The sequence below is a fragment of the Mesoplodon mirus genome, assembly GCF_964341445.2.
Source record: "Mesoplodon mirus genome assembly, chromosome: 9".
Lineage (NCBI taxonomy): Eukaryota > Metazoa > Chordata > Mammalia > Artiodactyla > Ziphiidae > Mesoplodon > Mesoplodon mirus.
The window spans coordinates 28,988,206-29,006,191 of NC_138985.1; the positions used below are offsets into that span (position 1 = coordinate 28,988,206).

The following is a 17,986-nucleotide window of genomic DNA, read 5'->3' on the forward strand; positions in this document are numbered from 1 at the left end:
GAAGACGATGTAATGACAATGACGGAAGCAGAGATCGGAGGGATGGAGGACGCAGGGTGAGGACTCCGCATCTTCTGGAAGGGGGTGCATCGCGTTCCTCCTTCCATCTGTCTACTTGTGGGACTTCTCTGCGCTTCTACTCACGGTGGAAGTGTTGTTCTGGAAAGGTCGGCGCTCGGTTACCTAGCATGAGGGCCCTGCCCTGCTCGTGCCTGCGATAGGCACACACTCAGGGACTCACACCCATACAGCAGCCCAGGGGGGCACTGTACAGGAGGGGAAACTGAGGTATGGAGGGATTTCAAAGTCGCCCAAGGCCACCCTGCTGGAAAGGGGAAGAGTGAGGGTGAGCCTGCAGCCCAGCCAGGCGCAGGCTGGGAGCAGAGGGCAGTCCTTGGAGGTGGAGCTGGCCTCCCCTTCTGGGTGCTCAGACCAGTTCTGCTCTCTGGGGACTGCTAACGAGGGAGGGGCTTTATCTCCTCCCCGTCCCTCACCTCCCCTGGGGGCAAAGGATGGATCTGCTGGGTCCTTACAGGCCGGAAGCACTCCACCCAGGTCTGTTGCTGATGCCCTGTGAGGGGCAAGATAGATGGGCTCCAGGCTAGGCATTTACAACTGGCCTCCTGTTTACATTGCTTGGGGTGAGAAAAAGATGGGCTTCTGGTCAGACATTTACAACTAGCCTCCTGTTTGCACTTCAAAGTAGAAATAACAACAGAAACGAGGTAAATAGCCAGGCTTTGTCTCCTGAAGACACTTTAAGATAACAGTCATGACAGGAGCAGAGAGGGGCTAAACCCTGTTTGAGAAAAAGATCAAGAGGTCACATATTTCCCATCCTTGGGGCAAGGGAAACACTACACATGCGCAGAAAGTCTCCTTGGGGGTCAAAAAGGAGGGGGCGCTACCCCATAATATGTGATGCCAAGGCCCCCCATAGGCCTCTGGGCTGGAATCCATCATGAAAGAAAGGTGAGCACGCACGTTGGGGAGGTCCTAGGGCAGGTCAGGTGTGGAAAAAGAAACCAGGTAATTGGCCAAAGGTAAACAAAGACCCAGAAGAACTGCCCTACATGAATGCTTTAACCGCTTCTTTACCGCTCTCCTCCTCATTAGGGGGGACGCCCACACCCTTGCCCTCCCGGTGTGCATCTCTGCCTTACTTCTGTCTTAACTAAACAAACGGTTTCTCTGTGTGCTCTCCCACTTGTTGTACTGTGTCTCTAATAGTCAACTTGTACCCGTTTTTACAGTTTTTGCCTCCTTGAGAAATGCTTTTTTTTTTTTTTTTTTTTTTTCTTTTTGCGGTATGCGGGCCTCTCACTGTTGTGGCCTCTCCCGCTGCGGAGCACAGGCTCCGGACGCGCAGGCCCAGCGGCCATGGCTCACGGGCCCAGCCGCTCCGCGGCATATGGGATCCTCCCAGACCGGGGCACGAACCCGTATCCCCTGCATCGGCAGGCGGACTCTCAACCACTGCGCCACCAGGGAGGCCCGAGAAATGCATTTTTCACTGGGGGCAAGGGCCAGGGGAATTTTGTTTCTAGCCTCTAGCCCCTGGTGGTCTAGCAGCTAGGATGCCTGGTTTTGATCCAGGCTGCCCAGGTTCAATTCCTGGGCAGGGAACTAGATCTCGTTTCAAGCTACCATTCACTGCTGTCTCTCCGAGATCAAACAGGTCTCCTGCCTGGGCAGGGTGGCCGGCATAGTGGGCCCTCGAGGGATGGGCAAGCCCAGGGTGCCCAGCGTGGAGGACCACAGCCTGTGCCGAGCTGGCTCACCACTCAACACCCAGGGTCCTGCCCAGGGCTCAGGGGTCTGCTGAGCTGTGTGTGGCAGGGGTGTGTTGGAAGGTCAGCAGGCATCTACAGGCATTCACGGGACATAAGGCCATGGTCCTGAATGTGCTTCCCCAAGCACACTATGCTAGGACGCCTTGGAGGGGCAGGAGCAAAGGAGACAGTGTAGGCAGTATCAACCCCGGAGCGGTGAGCAGTGGTGGCCAGAGCCCTGGGGCCTCTCAGAAGCTCCTGGTCCCCGCGTCCCCATCTGATAGACCTCCAGCTACACCTCACAGAAGTCTCCACACCCAGCCTAGGTGGCACACGCTGCCATTGCCCCATTTTGCAGACCAGGCGGGTGAGGCCCAGAGCCGCGCAGATCTCACCAGGCCTCGAGGGAGCTGGCTCCAGAGCCCATGCAGGCTCTGCCCTCTCCAGGGGCCACCCCTGGGCTCATGAAGCCACTGCCTAAGAACAAATGCTCTCACTGAACCCAGGTCTCCATCACTCACCCTGTGTGACTTCAGCAACTCACGGGGCTTCCCTGCCTGCAAAGCCCTCCTCTGTGAAATTAGGGGCAGGGCAGCCTCCGAGAACCATCGCCGAGAACAGCCAGTGGTTGAGCAGTGGGCAGACCTGGACAGCGGGGACTTTGGAGCAAGGGCCCATCGCTGGGGCTCTTCCCCTCGGTGAGACTCCTGCTTGGGTACAGCACCAGTGGGGGAGACTTGGAAGACCTGCCCGCTGCCGCCAGCTGTGCAGGTGCAGCCTGGTGGGGGGCAGCCGAGGGGGGAAGAGCAGATATGGATTGAGCAAGACATGTGAAGAGCAAGTGCGGGGATGAGAAGGGGGCGGTGATCAAGAGCAGGGCAGCAGCAGGTCCTGAGGCATCGGGGCCCAGGGGGAGCCGGCCGCCCACCCGGAAGGGTGGGTTCTCTGGCATGGTCTGCCCGCACACCTGGTCCTTTGTCCCCCTTACCCCGCAGGACCACTCGTGTTCTGGGTACACACTCTGGCCTTCACGGCCTCTGCAGCCCCGCTCCCCCCAGTGCCCCTCCCAATCACCCCCCTTCGGTCTAGCACATGACTGGGCTGTCAGCACCAGGCAATTCCCGCTGGTTCCAGCAGCTGGGGGGACCCCCAGCACCCAGCTCAGCGTCCGGGAGCTGCCCTGCGGGGAGCCTGTGGAAGGCTCAGAGCCCAAGCATCCTGGCCCACCCCAGCCCTCAGGACGGGACCTTCTGGCGTCAATGGCCGGAGGAGGATGAGCCAGACTGGCTTTCTCAGGGGTCGGGGAGAGGCCTGGGCCAGGAGCTCAAGTCTCGTGGAGAGGAGAGCCCAAGACCCAAAGAGAGAAAATGTGAACACGTGTTTGAAAAGCAAAAAAGACCATCTGAATCAGGGGGAAGTGGTCCATATTCTGGGGTGGAAGGTTCATCTCTCCCCAAGTCAAAACCCCCATGGTGTTTTTTATGAAACTTGACAACTGGCTTTAAACTTCACTGAGAAAGGGGAGGCAGGAGCTGGCACCACAGCCGTACCTGAAACATGAGTGGCTGCAGTGAGGGATTCCTTGGAGCAGAAGTAAACAAACAGAAATGGACCCTCATCAGGCACATGTACTTGCTGGAACTTTATCCCATAAAGCTGGCTTCTCTAAACAGCTCGATGGCCTGCACACAAACTGGTCACCAGGTAACGGCTGCTCTTTCAGAAATGAAGGAATAGAATACATGGCATAAGAGAGGAGATGGTGGTGGTCAGACGACCAGGGGCCTTGGTGGATGCCAAGATGCTTCCCGGGAGGCCCCTGGAGGCTGAGAAGGGAAGTGGCCTGGGAGAGGAGGGTGTGGGCCCAGCAGGGAGCCCTGAGCTGAGCAGAGCAGGGGTGCAGAGGAGGGACCCGAGGGGACTCCAGTCTGGGAGGAAGCTGGGCAGCGGGCAGACCCAGCCCTGAGGGGCTGATGTGGGAGGCAGCAGGGTTGGGGGGGATGAGGGGCCTCTTCTCAATGTGCACCCAGTCCGAGACAGAGAGAGGGACAGAGACACAGAGAAGCAGCGAGAGACACACGGAGACAGACACAGTGACAGCGAGACACACACACAGAGATGAAGAGACAGAGAGACAGACCTAGAGAGACACAGAAAGAGAGGGAAAGAAATAGACAGAGAGAGAGAGGGAGATAGAGACACACACAGAGAGACGCAGAGACAGAGACAGAGAGACAGGAGGAGGAGAGAGACAGAGAAACAAAGAGAGAGCCGCGTCCTCCTGAGGATCAGCGTCCACCCATGAGAAGAGAAGTGAGATGAAGGCGGAGGGGCTGGGCCAGGCTAGGCCTGCCCCTCTGTCACAGGGATGGGGGCACATGGGGAACACGCCTGGGCTGCCCCCAAAGGCTGCAGCGCAGCCCACAGTGGGGGCCCCAGAACCGTCCCTGGAGGGCCTCCCTTGAATGCAGCTCTCCCCTCTCTTGCCTCAGGTGGCTTCAGGGCAGCTCTGCAGAAAGCACTCTGTGCCTCTCCCCCGCTCCCACCCTCCGGTCCTGCTGCTGCAGGAGCAGGCGTGGGCCTGGCTGGGTCTGCACTGCGTCTCACTGCCAGGTTCCCTTGGCCTGCTCCTGACCCAAGAAGCCACAGTCATGCTGGGGATTTTAGGGCTCTTCCTGAGGTGCCTGGACCCTGAGGCCTGGGACGCAGGCAGCTTGCTCAGCTCTCCTGGGGCAGTCTCTGCTCCACGGCCTCCCAGCCCAGCCCCGTCACGGGACCACAGGGACAATGTCTCACACTGCTCAGAGCCAGCGGCTCCTGGCCAAGAGGGGCCCACGGCAGGCAGGCACAGCCCCAGCCCCTGTTGCTGAATCCGCACCAGCCACGGGGAGCCTGGTTGCCCCCACACTCAGGGTCTTATCACCGCTCTGCTCAGTGGGGCCATCTGCTCCTCCCTGCGTAGGCCCCTTTCCCAGAACACCTGCTTGGGGGCCACCTGGAGCTTTGCGTCCTCCTGAGCATCTGGCAGTAGCAAGGTCTCCAAGGGGCTTGGGGGGCGGGGCATCTCTCCTGCTGGGGCCCCAGATCCACTGGGACAAGTCCTGCCAGGGAACCTGGATGAGCATGCCTGCCAAGTGAGGCAGAATCACCCTATCTCTGAGCCTTCTCCTTCAGCAGCGAAGTGCCCAGGGCAGCTGAGGGGGGCTGAATGGAGGGAGGTCAGTGCCCCCTATGGCTCTCACACCCACCCCTCATGCTATAGACTGAATTGTGTTCCCCCAAATTCATATGTCGAAGCCCTAACCCCCAGTGCATGGTGTCAGGAGGTGGGGCCTTTGGGAAGTGATTAGGGCTAGATGAGGGCACGAGGGTAGAGCGCCCACAAGAGGAAGAGATCAGAGCGCTCTCCTTCTCCCCCGCAGCTATGTGAAGCCACAGCAGGAAGGGAGCCCTCCCCAGAATCTGACCACGATGTCACCCTGATCTCAGACTTCCAGTGTCCACAACTGTGAGGAAGCAATGTCTGCTGGTTAAGTCACCCAGATGGCAGCTGGGCAGACTAAGACACCTGGAGTGTTACCTTCGCAGCTTTCCTCCTGAAAAGTGCTCCCCAAACCCACCACATAAAGCAAACTGTACGGGATCTAGAGCCCCCATCGCTCCCGCCCACCAGCAGAAGGGCACAGATGAGGGAGGGGGAAGAATAGACCAGGAACTTCCAAGGTGGCTCCCATGACCCAATTTCAGGTCTCCTAGAAGTTGTGGCCATCAAGAGATAGAACTCCATAGCAACCTAAATGTCCACTGACAGATGACCGGATAAAGAAGACATGGTACATATATACACTGGAATATTACTCAGCCACAAAAAAGAATGAAATAATGCCATTTGCAGCAACATGGATGGACCTAGAGATTATCATACTAAGTGAAGTAAGTCAGACAGAGAAAAACAAATATCTTATGATATCACTTATATGTGGAATCCAAAAAAATAGTACAAATGAACTTATTTATAAAACAGAAATAGACTCACAGGCATAAAAAACAAACTTATGGTTACCAAACGGGAAAAGGGACGGAGGATAAATTAGGAATTTGGGATTAACAGATACACACTGCTATATATAAAATAGATAAACAACAAGCACCTACTGTATAGCACAGGGAACTGTATTTCATATGTTGTAATAACCGATAATGGAAAAGAATCTAAAAAAGGATATATGTCTCTGAATCACTTTGCTGTATACCTGAAACATTGAAAATTAACTATACTTCATTAAAAAAATTTTTTAAGGAAAAAGATGATATTTTTAACCCATTTACAGATGATAAAACTATGGGGAAAAAAAGAGAGAGCTCCATGCCAAGGGAATGACTCTGTAGTGGGGTTCCACAGCCACAGGCTGGAGGGGAGGGGAAGCAGCATCAGTAGGAGTGGGCCTGCCCCCAAGGAGCTCTAAAAAAACCATGTAAGAAGCTGCCATGTCCCCAGGGAAGCCACTGAAAACGGTACTGAGGCCACACACTCTTGGAGATTATAGGGGGATGACCACAGGTGATCCGACAGGTCGCAGAGGCAAGATGAACAAGAGAAACAGAAACGGCAAAACCAGGACTTCCCTGGTGGCACAGTGGTTAAGCATCCGCCTGCCAATGCAGGGGATACGGGTTCGAGCCCTGGTCCGGGAAGATCCCACATGCTGCGGAGCAACTAAGCCCGTGTGCCACAACTACTGAAGCCCGTGTGCCTAGAGCCCATGCTCTGCAACAAAGAGAAGCCACCACAATGAGAAGCCTGCGCACCGCATCGAAGAGTGGCCCCCGGCTCGCTGCAACTAGAGAAAGCCCGCCCACAGCAGTGAAGACCCGACACAGCCAAAAATAAATAAATTTAAAAAAAAAAAAAAAAAAAAAAAAGAACAAGCAAAACCAGCAGCACTTCAGTTCCCTCCAAAGCAACCTGAACGCTCTCCTCCTGGGAGCCTGCGGTGGACACAGCCCCAGCCGACCACTCCAGGCCACATGCTGGCTTGGGGTGGGTGTGGCACTGCCCAGGGATGCAGGGCTGGACCTGGGTGGGCCTGGCAGCAAAACCTCAGATCCTTAGGATGGCCCTGAAACCAAGCTGAAGCGCCCCCGCCCGCTCCCCCAGCCCCCAGACAAGAGGTGGGTCCTCTGGGCAGCGAGGACAGACGGGAGGGGTGTGGACGTCGCAGCCCCACGCCTCCTTTTTTTGGCCCTGGCACCTTGCTAGCTGGCACTCTAAGGGCAGCCGGCACAGGCCTAAGACAAGCGAAAAAAATCAGTAATACTCAGGCCCTCTTTCTTTAGAAATTTGGCATTTTGCTCATCGTAATTTTTTGCATTGATTTTGATTCTTTAGAACTTGAATTAGCATATTATTTATCTTGATGACTGATGTTTTTGGTACCCGGTAAGGCATGTGCCAGAGGCGGTGCCTCCCTCTCCTCTCTGCCCTGACAAGGCTGTCAGTGAAACACCCCTCCCTCCCCCACCAGCAATCTGGAACCAGCCTGGCTCCTGAACTGGGGCCAGCACGCCGCATGTGTGGAACAGAAATGGTTTACCACGTGGAGCATTGTGCCCCTGGGACAAACGAGAAGGGGGCGTGGGCCAGCCCCAGTCTGACGTGGTGGGCTCCCCACACCAGCTCCCCACGGCGAGCCACAGGCCCCACCTCTCACTGTCGCCACACCAGCTCACTGCTTGTGCCAAAGACCCCGCCTCCCCTCTCCCCAGCTGGCCTCCACGGCCCCTTTGCGCAGGATTTCTCATCCAAACTCTGGCCATCGCCCCAGGACCCAGCAGACGCGGGCTTCCTGCTGCCTGCAGCTGCGGGCACCCCGACCCAGGCTGCTTGTTTTTCTCCCAACATCATTAGCTCTGCCAGGAGTGGAACAAGCCCAGTGTTTATGCTGACGTCGTCATTTCACAGAAGAAGGAGAAGAAAAGACATGTGAGGAGGAAACCATGCCAAAGGGACTGGATATGGGCCCTCTCCTCCGTCTCCCCCGCCCCGCCTGGCTTGGGGGAGCAGGCAGGCTCTTCCCTCTGCCCTGTCACCAGCCCTGGCTCCGCTCGCGCACAGGGCTGGCTCACAGGACGTCTGGATTTTTCTTTGCTTTGGAAAAAGTAACTGCTCTCCACCCCTCACCAGGAGCAACGGCCCTGAGGTTTCTTAGGCAGAAATTCCTGCAGGGAAGCGCAGGCATCTGAGACCTTTCGTGATGTCTGTTGAGTCTTGCCTCATGGCTGGGCAGTTGGTTCTGCCACCAAGATCCCAGGCCCCAAGCCCCCCAGCTCGGGCTCTAAACTCCCCAGACCCTCTACCCAACAGAGGTCACCTCCCAGGCCTCCTGGCAGCCTGTGACTTCCAGGTCACAGGGCCGGAGTCTGGAGCAGCAGGGAGAGGACCTGGTCTGCCCAACGAAGTCAGTGTCTCAACTGGACAGCTACACGTAAAAGAATGAAATGAGAACACTCCCTAACACCATACACAGAAATAAACTCCAAATGGATTAAAGACCTAAATGTAAGGCCAGACACTATAAAACTCTTAGAGGAAAACATAGGCAGAACACTCTATGACATAAATCACAGCAAGATCCTTTTTGACCCACCTCCTAGAGTAATGAAAATAAAAACAAAAATAAACAAATGGGACCTAATGAAACTTAAAAGCTTTTGCACAGCAAAAGAAACCACAAACAAGATGAAAAGACAACTCTCAGAATGGGAGAAAATATTTGCAAATGAAGCAACTGACAAAGGATTAATCTCCAAAATTTACAAGCAGCTCATGCAGCTCAATAACAAAAAAACAAACAACCCAATCCAAAAATAGGTAGAAGACCTAAATAGACGTTTCTCCAAAGAAGACATACAGAGTGCCAACAAGCACATGAAAGAATGCTCAACATCATTAATCATTAGAGAAATGCAAATCAAAACTACAATGAGATATCATCTCACACCAGTCAGAATGGCCATCATCCAAAAATCTACAAACAATAAATGCTGGAGAGGGTGTGGAGAAAAGGGAACACTCTTGCACTGTTGGCGGGAATGTAAATGGATACAGCCACTATGGAGAACAGTATGGAGGTTCCTTAAAAAACTACAAACAGAACTACTATATGACCCAGCAATCCCACTACTGGGCATATACCCCGAGAAAACCATAATTCAAAAAGAGTCATGTACCACAATGTTCACTGCAGCTCTATTTACAATAGCCAGGACATGGAAGCAACCTAAGTGTCCATCGACCGATGAATGGATAAAGAAGATGTGGCACATATATACAATGGAATATTACTCAGCCATAAAAAAGAACAAAATTGAGTTATTTGTAGTGAGGTGGATGGACCTAGAGTCTGTCATACAGAGTGAAGTAAGTCAGAAAGATAAAAACAAACACAGTATGCTAACACATATATATGGAATCTAAAAAAAAAAAATAGTCGTGAGGAACCTAGGGGGCAAGATGGGAATAAAGACACAGACCTACTAGAGAATGGACTTGAAGATACGGGGAGGGGGAAGGGTAAGCTGGGAGAAAGTGAGAGAGTGGCATGGACATATATACACTACCAAACGTAAAATAGCTAGCTAGTGGGAAGCAGCCGCATAGCACAGGGAGATCAGCTCGGTGCTTTGTGACCACCTAGAGGGATGGGATAGGGAGGGTGGGAGGGAGGGAGACGCAAGAGGGAAGAGATATGGGGACATATGTATGTGTATAGCTGATTCACTCTGTTACAAAGCAGAAACTAACACACCATTGTAAAGCAATTATACTCCAATAAAGATGTTAAAAAATAAAAATAAAATCATTACCAAAGTCAATGCCTCATAATTCACTCCCAGCAGGTCGTCCCTAAAGCACCTGCACATACAATCAGATACTGAGGCACAAACACTTGGTCAAGTTAAACAAACCACTGAATACAGGAACGTGTAAGAAGCATTTCTAGAAAACCGAATGCAGCAGAGAGTTACCTTTTCCTTCTTGGCGATCTCCATCCTGGCTCTGTCATCCAGCATTTGTACCACAGCCCGCCCGGGGGAGCTGGAACCCCTCAGTGTTCCCCAACGGGCTTCCAAGGCAGAAATATCCCCAGGCTTTTCCCAACCAAGGGTCACGGCCGGCCCGAGTGTCTGGTAGAATATGGTCCACCTTCTGGCTGGCTTCTGGCTTGAGGTTCAATCACAGAGTTTCCTCCTTTTCATTGTTCTCCAGCAAGCCTGCCAGCCTTCTCTTCTGGGTCCCAGTCGGGACCCTTCCCCACTGAGGCCTTGTCAGGCCAGGTATGGTCGGGGCAGGGCCATTGCTGGGCTCCAGAGCTGGTCAGCACTGGTCAGCTTTCTCTCCGGGCTGTGCTGAGCTGTGACAGCGTGGTGTCCTCTAGACAGACTCAGCAGAAAAGGTCCTCTTTCCTCCTGTGGCTGGGGGACAGCTTTTGAGTAATTAAGTTGTGGGCGACTGTTCTTTTCTCACACCCCAACCTGCTTCCCTGAGGCTCAGTCACGGCCCAACACTTCCTGCTCTGACCAGGTATGGAGTGGGGAATTCTCCTGCCAAGGCTTTCTGCGCTCCTGCGAGGGCCCACGCTGCCATGGCAACCAGGAACAGGCCTCTGCGCTCACACCCTCCAGCCTCTGCAGGGCTGACCATCCTGTCATTAGAGCTGCCATGCAGAAAACTGGGGCTGATGGCAAAAGGCCTCCATCCCCATCACCATAGTGACAGCCCAATCGCCTTATCACCGCAGACTTTGCCACCTGTCCAGTTCCCAGGGCAGGGTCACAGGGTCTTCCAAATTCATGTCCTAAGGAGGAGAGGCCCCCTTGAGTCTGGGAACCAGAGGAGAGGGAGCAGGTGGCTTAGCCAGTGGCATTGCCACATGTGCCCAGGCCACCCTCAAGCTTTGGTCACTGCCTTCCCTGACTACCATCTGGAAATATGAGCTCTGCTGGGATCCAGCAGAGGGAAAGAGAAGCAGTGGCCAGTGAGACCTCTCCAAATGGATACGCTGAAATATTTTTAAACCAATTTCGTATTGATGGTCATCTGGGCAGTTTCCGTTTTCCCCTGTTATAAATCTTGGCCTTTTACCAGGGTCAACACATGCATGTGTTTCTTCTGGATGCTTCCTAGAGGCTGAATTGCTAGGTCCAATGCTGGGCACATTTTATGATTGTGCAGACAGGACTACACTGGCCCCTTCAAATGGCTTCACCAATTAATCCTTCCGGCATCATTAGGAGTTTGACTCCATGCTGGCCAGTCTTTGAGATGATGAATCTTTATAACTTTTGCTTATCTGTCATCTCATTGTAATTTGAATTGCAAAGTGCTGGACATCTTTTCATATATTTATGGTTATTTGTATTCCTTTTTCTAAGGATGATTTGTTTATATTACTTAACTGTTTTGTTACTGAATTGTCTTCTACTTTTCAGTTTGTATAAACTATTTTTATATTCCATCCATAATATCTATTAATCCTTTTCTTGTTGAATATGCTGTATTACCTATTGCTAAACATATGGCTTGATCAATGCTGTCTTTTAACACACAGAAGTATTTCTTTTTTATGAATTTGTCTTGCTTTCTTTTTTTGAAGCTCGTGTCTTGTTAAGAAAAGCATTTCTGGGGGCTTCCCGGGTGGCACAGTGGTTGGGAGTCTGCCTGCCAATGCAGGGACCACAGTTTATGCTCCATTGTTGTATTTCTCTGTTGTGAGGGAACAGCTCTGCTCTGGTCACCTTGCAAGTGTCCTCAAAGGCCACCAGGCCAAGTCCGGGACCACAGCTAATCTGAGCCTGTCAGAACACTCTGTGATGCTCCAGGAACTGAGGCTGGACTTGTGAGGAGATGCTCTGAGGCCACCCCCCGACTCTCTTCCACATCTGCCCAGGAGGCATCAGGAGGGTTTCCCCTCATCTCTGGTTCCGAGATGAGAGGCTTTCTGTCCCTGCCCCCAGGGTGTAGCTGTCATCTAGAATGGGCTCCCAGCCAGAGGTGATGCCTTGGGGTGACTTGAGGCGCAGGCATCCAGCTCTCTTTGGTTGGGTGTCATCCTTTCTGGTGCATGGGACAAAGATGGGAAGTGGCACATTTGGGTGCTTTTTCTTTTCTTTCCTTCCTTCCTTCCTTCTTTCCTTCCTTCCTTTCTTCCTCCTTCCCTTCCTTCCTTCCTTTTCTCTTTCTTCTTTTTCTTTCTTTCTTTCTTTCTTTTCTCTCTTTTTATTTTGCTGCCTGTGTCAGCAACAGACTGTCTAAATGTAAAAGTGGCTCTTGGTACTCTGCCTGCCTTGGCCTCAGCTCTGTCTATGAGCTGGATGTCTCTCTGTCCATTCCTGTAGATACTGCACTCTTTCAGTTGGCACTTTTCAGTTTTTTGATATCTGGTGGGAAGGGATCCCTTCCTTTTATTTTCCTACAAAATTTTCTTTACCATAAGGCTTTTATCTTTCATATAAATCTTAGAATCTACTCTTCCCATTTCACTAAAATAATGCTGTTGATAATTTCATTGGAAAGGCACTGAATTTGTGGATTTGGGGATCCATTTTAGAGAACAGACAAGTCTCATTCAGAAATGTAGCCAGTTGCTCTGTTTGTTCAGGTCTTCTTTTATGCCCTTCAGGTGAGCTTCATTATTTTTCTCTTATAGATCGTATACATTTCTTATTAGATTTATTCCTAAAGAAAGGAAATATATTTATATGGAGGAGAAATTGTCATTATAATTATACTGATTAAAACATTTATCATTCACAAAGTACTTTTGTATTCATTCTGTCATTTGATCAGACAGTCTTGGGGCAGTAGGCAGGGGTGGTATTATTTTTACCACTTTCAAATGAGTTCATTGACACTGGGGATGTTGAAGGATTGGGCTGCAAAGGCTCACCATCCCCCAAGGACAGGGAAGGCAGTCCTCATGCAGAAGTCCCAGGTCCTGCTGCATAGCCCTGTGGCCTCCTTGGCCACAGATGACTGGAATGTCACCTGATCCAAGGGCAGCCACACTGCATACAGGTCAGAGCCTTGGGAGTGACCTCACAGGAGACATTTACCCAACAGGGACTACTTGAAACAATAGGTGATTTTATGGGGGCCTCAAAGTGGCAGAATCTCTGAACATTCAAGTCTCCATAGGAAAGTCCTGCATCTTCCTCCCTAGGGTGAGGCAGAGGATGGTACATTCCTGGGGGAAGTATCTGTGGTGCAGGAGGGAGGGAGGGTCTTCAGGGCTCCCCTTGCTTCCTCCCCCACCCCACCCCCGCCCCTGCAGCTCCGGGACCTTGTGCTTCAGCCCCTCACTCTGCTAAGCCCCCATCACCCCACCTCTCCCCAATTTAAACCTGCCGACCCTGGTTAGCCTCTCACTTTTTGCCATTCTCCTCCTGCCCTCTTTGTGTCATTCTAGTGAAGTTCATATAAACATATGTATTTCAACTTCTATGTTTAAGCAGAAGTTTGTACCAATACTGTTTGGGGTTCGCTGACCTTTTTAACCTGGGCAAATCCCATTGCTTCTCCCAAGTGTCAAACACGAAGTCCTGGGCTTTGCTCTAATTGGACGGCCTACCCTGCCGGTGTGGGGAGAAGGTCTGCATTGATTGGCTGAGACGTGGGTCAGGCGCCCATCTGTAGACCAATCCCGGAGGCAATAGGGATGGGATTGTGTTGATTGGCTCAGACTTCCTGGCACCTATGTGGAAACAGGCATTGTGGGGCTGGAAGGGGCTGGGGAGGGGGCTCTATCACTTGCACTTTCAGATTCTTAGTCGTGACTTTTCCTTTACTTTCTGCTTTCTGCTCTCAGAGGCCCTGGGGACCAGGCTGCTGTGAGGTCCAGACTCCTCTTTCATGGTGGCCGGCTCTGCCCCTCTCCCAGGGCCTCTGCCTGCCCCCCTTCCCCCCTTCCTATTCTGCAGACTTTCTCCCACTTTCTGTGCAGGGCAGCACCACAGGAGTAAGGGTGCCTCAGGTCAAGTCACCTGCCTAAGTGACCATGTATCCAGAGTGGGCTACACATCCATCCCTAGATCCGGAGCAGGGGAGGGGTGCCTGGTGGTACAAATACAGCTCCCGGGAAGCCCCTGCAGGAGAGGCAGTTCTGAGGGCGCCTGTCCCTCTACTTCAGGGAGCTCCCAGCTGCCTCCTGTCTTCCTTGGCTGTGATCTCTTCCTGCCCACTGCCTCCAGGTAAACCTTATAGTATACCCGGTCCTCTCCTGCTCTGTCATCTTCTGGTCCCTCTCTGCTGCTGGCAGAGCCATGTCTGTGCCTGTCTTCCCTGTGGCCTGGAGAACCGAGTGGGAGCACAGGACACGTGGGTAAGCAGTGGTGGTAGTGAGCAGCCTTCCTGGAGGCTGGGTCTGCTAGTAGACCCCGGTTGATGGCATCAAGTCCATGCTCCTTAGACTTGGTGAACTACTAAGAAGGTATAGGGGAGGAAAAATTCTCCTCTGCCCTCTTTGGCTCTCCAGCTGGGCCTAGGAACTAAACTGACATTAACAGGAGAAAAGCATACAGGTTTTTTTTTTTTTTTTTTTTTCTCAGTACGTGGGCCTCTCACTGTTGTGGCCTCTCCCGTTGCAGAGCACAGGCTCTGGACACGCAGGCTCAGCGGCCATGGCTCACGGGCCCAGCCGCTCCGCGGCATGTGGGATCTTCCCAGACCAGGGCACGAACCTGCGTCCCCTGCATCGGCAGGCGGACTCTCAACCACTGCGCCACCAGGGAAGCCCAGCATACAGGTTTTATTTAAATTTTTACCTGTACAGAGGCGCCTTCACGAGAGAATGAAAATCCAAAGAAGTGTCCAGAGAAAAAGCTTTTATACTTTTATAAAAAAAACAATAAATTTGTGAAGAATTGACAGGACAGTGGGGTTGGGGGTCGGGAGAGTAAACCGCGGAGAAGTGACTAAGGAAAATGAGGGTTGGTTCAAAATAATCAATATGTCAAAGCAACATATTTAAGGTGACATGCTCTGAACTCCTTTGGAGGCCTGACCACACTGGTGGCCCCTTTCAGGGCCCCTTTCCTGGGTAGGCTGTGGAGGCTGGTGTTAGGCTTAGAGTGAAAACAGCCCTGCTGCCCTGGCCTTGACTGGCCGGACAAGGGGGTATGGGGACCGAGGCCACTGAATGGCTGGTTTCCCCCCTGGGCTGGGCCTCCTGGAGTATGCCCCTCAGCCAGCTTTTATCCAGCTCCCTAGAGGGTTCCACTGTGCAGCTAAATTGAGCGCCTTCTGAGAGCTGAGTAAAGCCTCGAAGGTGGGTGGCTGCCTGCCTTGCCCAGTGGGGGCGAACTTAGAGAGCCTCAGCCATTTGTCATGGGCAGCCTTGTTCCAGTTCTGTCTGCAGGGCCCAGCAAATGAGGGGGGCCAGGACTCCAGAGAAATGTGCCATCCCCACAAGTGTGGATGCTGCATGCATGACGTCAGCGTCCTGCCCTACAATCTTTTCTATCCCCATAATTGCAGACTTACAGGACAGCTGCAAGAATGGTACAGTGAACCATACGTAAGGTAGATAGATAGTGGGAAGCAGCCGCAGAGCACAGGGAGATCAGCTCGGTGCTTTGTGACCGCCTGGAGGGGTGGGATGGGGAGGGTGGGAGGGAGGGAGATGCATGAGGGAAGGGATGTGGGAACAGATGTATATGTATGACTGATTCACTTTGTTATAAAGCAGAAACTAATAAAAAAAAAAAGAAAGTGAGCTCTATATTCCATTTTCCACTAAAAAAAAAAAAAAAAAAGAATGGTACAGTGAAACTCCTGGATACCCTTCATCCTGACTCTTTAAATTAACCATATTTGCTTTACCCTCCATACGTATTATGGATCTGAACCCTTTAAGAGCATGTTTCAGACAGGATGTCCTTTTACCCAAGTACTTGTGTGTATTTCCTAAAAACAAAGAATTCACTTACATAACCACAACACCATGAGCAAAATCAAGAAATTAAAACAGATACAATACTTATCTGCAATCTATAGACCTTCCTCAGATTTCAGCCTACCATCAAATCTCCACTTCCCACAGCCTGCAGGACACCTGTAACCCACCATGACCTCTCCTCCTTTTTGTCATGAACGATAACAGTACGCGTAATCATCATTGTTGTTACTTGTTAAACAGCTACTATGACTAGAGCTTGGAACATAATGTCTTATCATTCCCAGCAGCATGCTTATGGAAAGGGTATTTTTCCAGTTTTACAGATGAAAGAGAGAAAGAGACTCAGAGGAGTTAATGGTTTGTTCACTTTTGTGGTTTCGTGGTTTGTGGAAGTGCTGGGACCGAATCCAAGTTGGGTGACAGCTGGGGTGCTGGAGTGGAAGGTGGGTCTTGCTATTCAGTAAGATGGATGAGCTTGGGGGGCTGGTAACCACATAGGCCAAGCGAGGCTTTCTGGGGTGATGGAGGACAAGCAAGGCCAGAGAGGAGGGAGAGCGCTGCCAGAGCTGTGAAAGTTTGTTACGTGTTTTGGTGTCGACGTGTGCCTCTTAGGAGCGATTTCCTTAACCTGAATCTCAGTTTCTATGTCTGTAAGGTGGTAATAATATTCTCCTCTGTTTCTGTGAGGATTAAATGAGGGCGCATACGGAAAGTGCTTGGTGTAAGGGAAACTTCAAGACAATTACTATTACGTGTCACGTGAATACATTTAAATCTATTCCAACCCAACGCCGTCCTCCTGATTCCTCCTTTTGTACGACTTTCAGTGGCAAAGGAAAAGGGACTTTGAGAACTGTCTTCAGAAATGGCTCTCACCCGCCCCCTATAGGTCAACCATGTCAGCGCAGACAGCATGGGGCTGCACTAACACCTGTCCACCGTTCCGTGACACTGGCCTGGCGTTGGCCAAAGTCTGTTCTTAACGTTTAGTACCAACATGGAGGGGATGTGGGAAAGCTCTCTCCACCCTCTGCGCTTGGAAATAGCCAGGGAAGAGGGTCGGTGAGGCAGGTGCTGAGTGAAAGCAGGTGGTGGGAACTTCCTTCAGCCACAGGAAGATTTAGAGCAATGGTTCTCTAAGCCACTGCTCCCCAGGGTGCATTTGGCAATGTCCAGAACCACTGTTGTATTTTTATTTATTTATTTGTTTGTTTGTTTATTTTTGGCCACACGATGCAGGATCTTAGTTCCCGACCAGGGATCAAACCCGTGCCCCCTGCAGTGGAAGCTCAGAGTCTTAACGACTGCACAGCCAGGGAAGTCCCACCAGAGACATTTTTGGTTGCCAAATGGCCGGTGGGGTGCCACCAGCATTTAGGGGGTAAAAGGCCTGAGATGTTGCCTGCAATGCACGGACAGCCGCCAGCAACAAAGAATTATCCAATCCGAAATATCAATAGCGACAAGGCTGAGACACCCTGATTTAGGGTAACGTTTAGAGTGATGCTGTTGGTTTTTCAAATATTACCACCTCTTTCCCATCATTTCAGATCTGGCTGCTTCTAGCACGATAGTTGTGTAACCTTTCTGCCAAATTCCAAACACCAAGGTCCTTTCACCTCTGTCCTGCAAGATGCTTTCGGATAACATACCATTTAACAAACAAGAAGCATGAAAGACGTACTACCCTTAGGGAACTGAGCCTCATTCATCCCCATCCATTGAAAAAGCATTATTCCAACATCTCAAGCAAAATGAGGTTTTCCAAGTCACGGTAAGCCAAGCTGCTCCCTCAGTTTGGAGATGAATTTCTGCCCCTTTGGGGTGAAGTGGCTCTGCTACTCTGTGAGGTCAGCAGTTTGGCTCCCAAATCAGTGGTTAGACATCTGGTTTCCCAGGTGGTGGGCAGGCCCAGGAGCCCTCACCCCTGCGGGCTTGTGCTGAAGGGACCTGTGTGACCAGGGACTTGCTCCCAGGCAGGCAGGAGGAAGGCGTGGGAATGTCAAGAGGACTCAATCATCTGAAAATGAGAGGCGTGCCTTCACCTCCCGGCAGGTCCCTGCCCTTTTTCACTCAGAAAGGAGATATGATTCACGAAACACTTTCCAGGGACAGCAGTTCGCCCATAAATCAAAGTCCCTTGTGTGGGGTTTACAAAGCCCTGGCGTGTGGGTGAGACTCTGGGTCTCACCGTTCGGAGGGAGGACAGAGCCGGGGGACACAGGCGACCCTATAGGACTCAGAACGGACCGGGAAGAA

The 17,986-nt window shown here is 51.9% G+C and overlaps 1 protein-coding gene across 1 annotated transcript in view; it reads right to left on the reverse strand.

The window, feature by feature from the left end:
- Positions 1–17,986, reverse strand: part of GCK (glucokinase) — a 56,226-nt gene that overhangs the window by 38,097 nt on the left and 143 nt on the right. The window contains exon 2 of the mRNA XM_082633123.1: positions 9,801–12,510. Within this exon, the coding sequence (XP_082489249.1) occupies positions 9,801–9,845 (45 nt within the window). The 5' untranslated portion in view covers positions 9,846–12,510. The remainder of the gene's footprint in view (positions 1–9,800; positions 12,511–17,986) is intronic.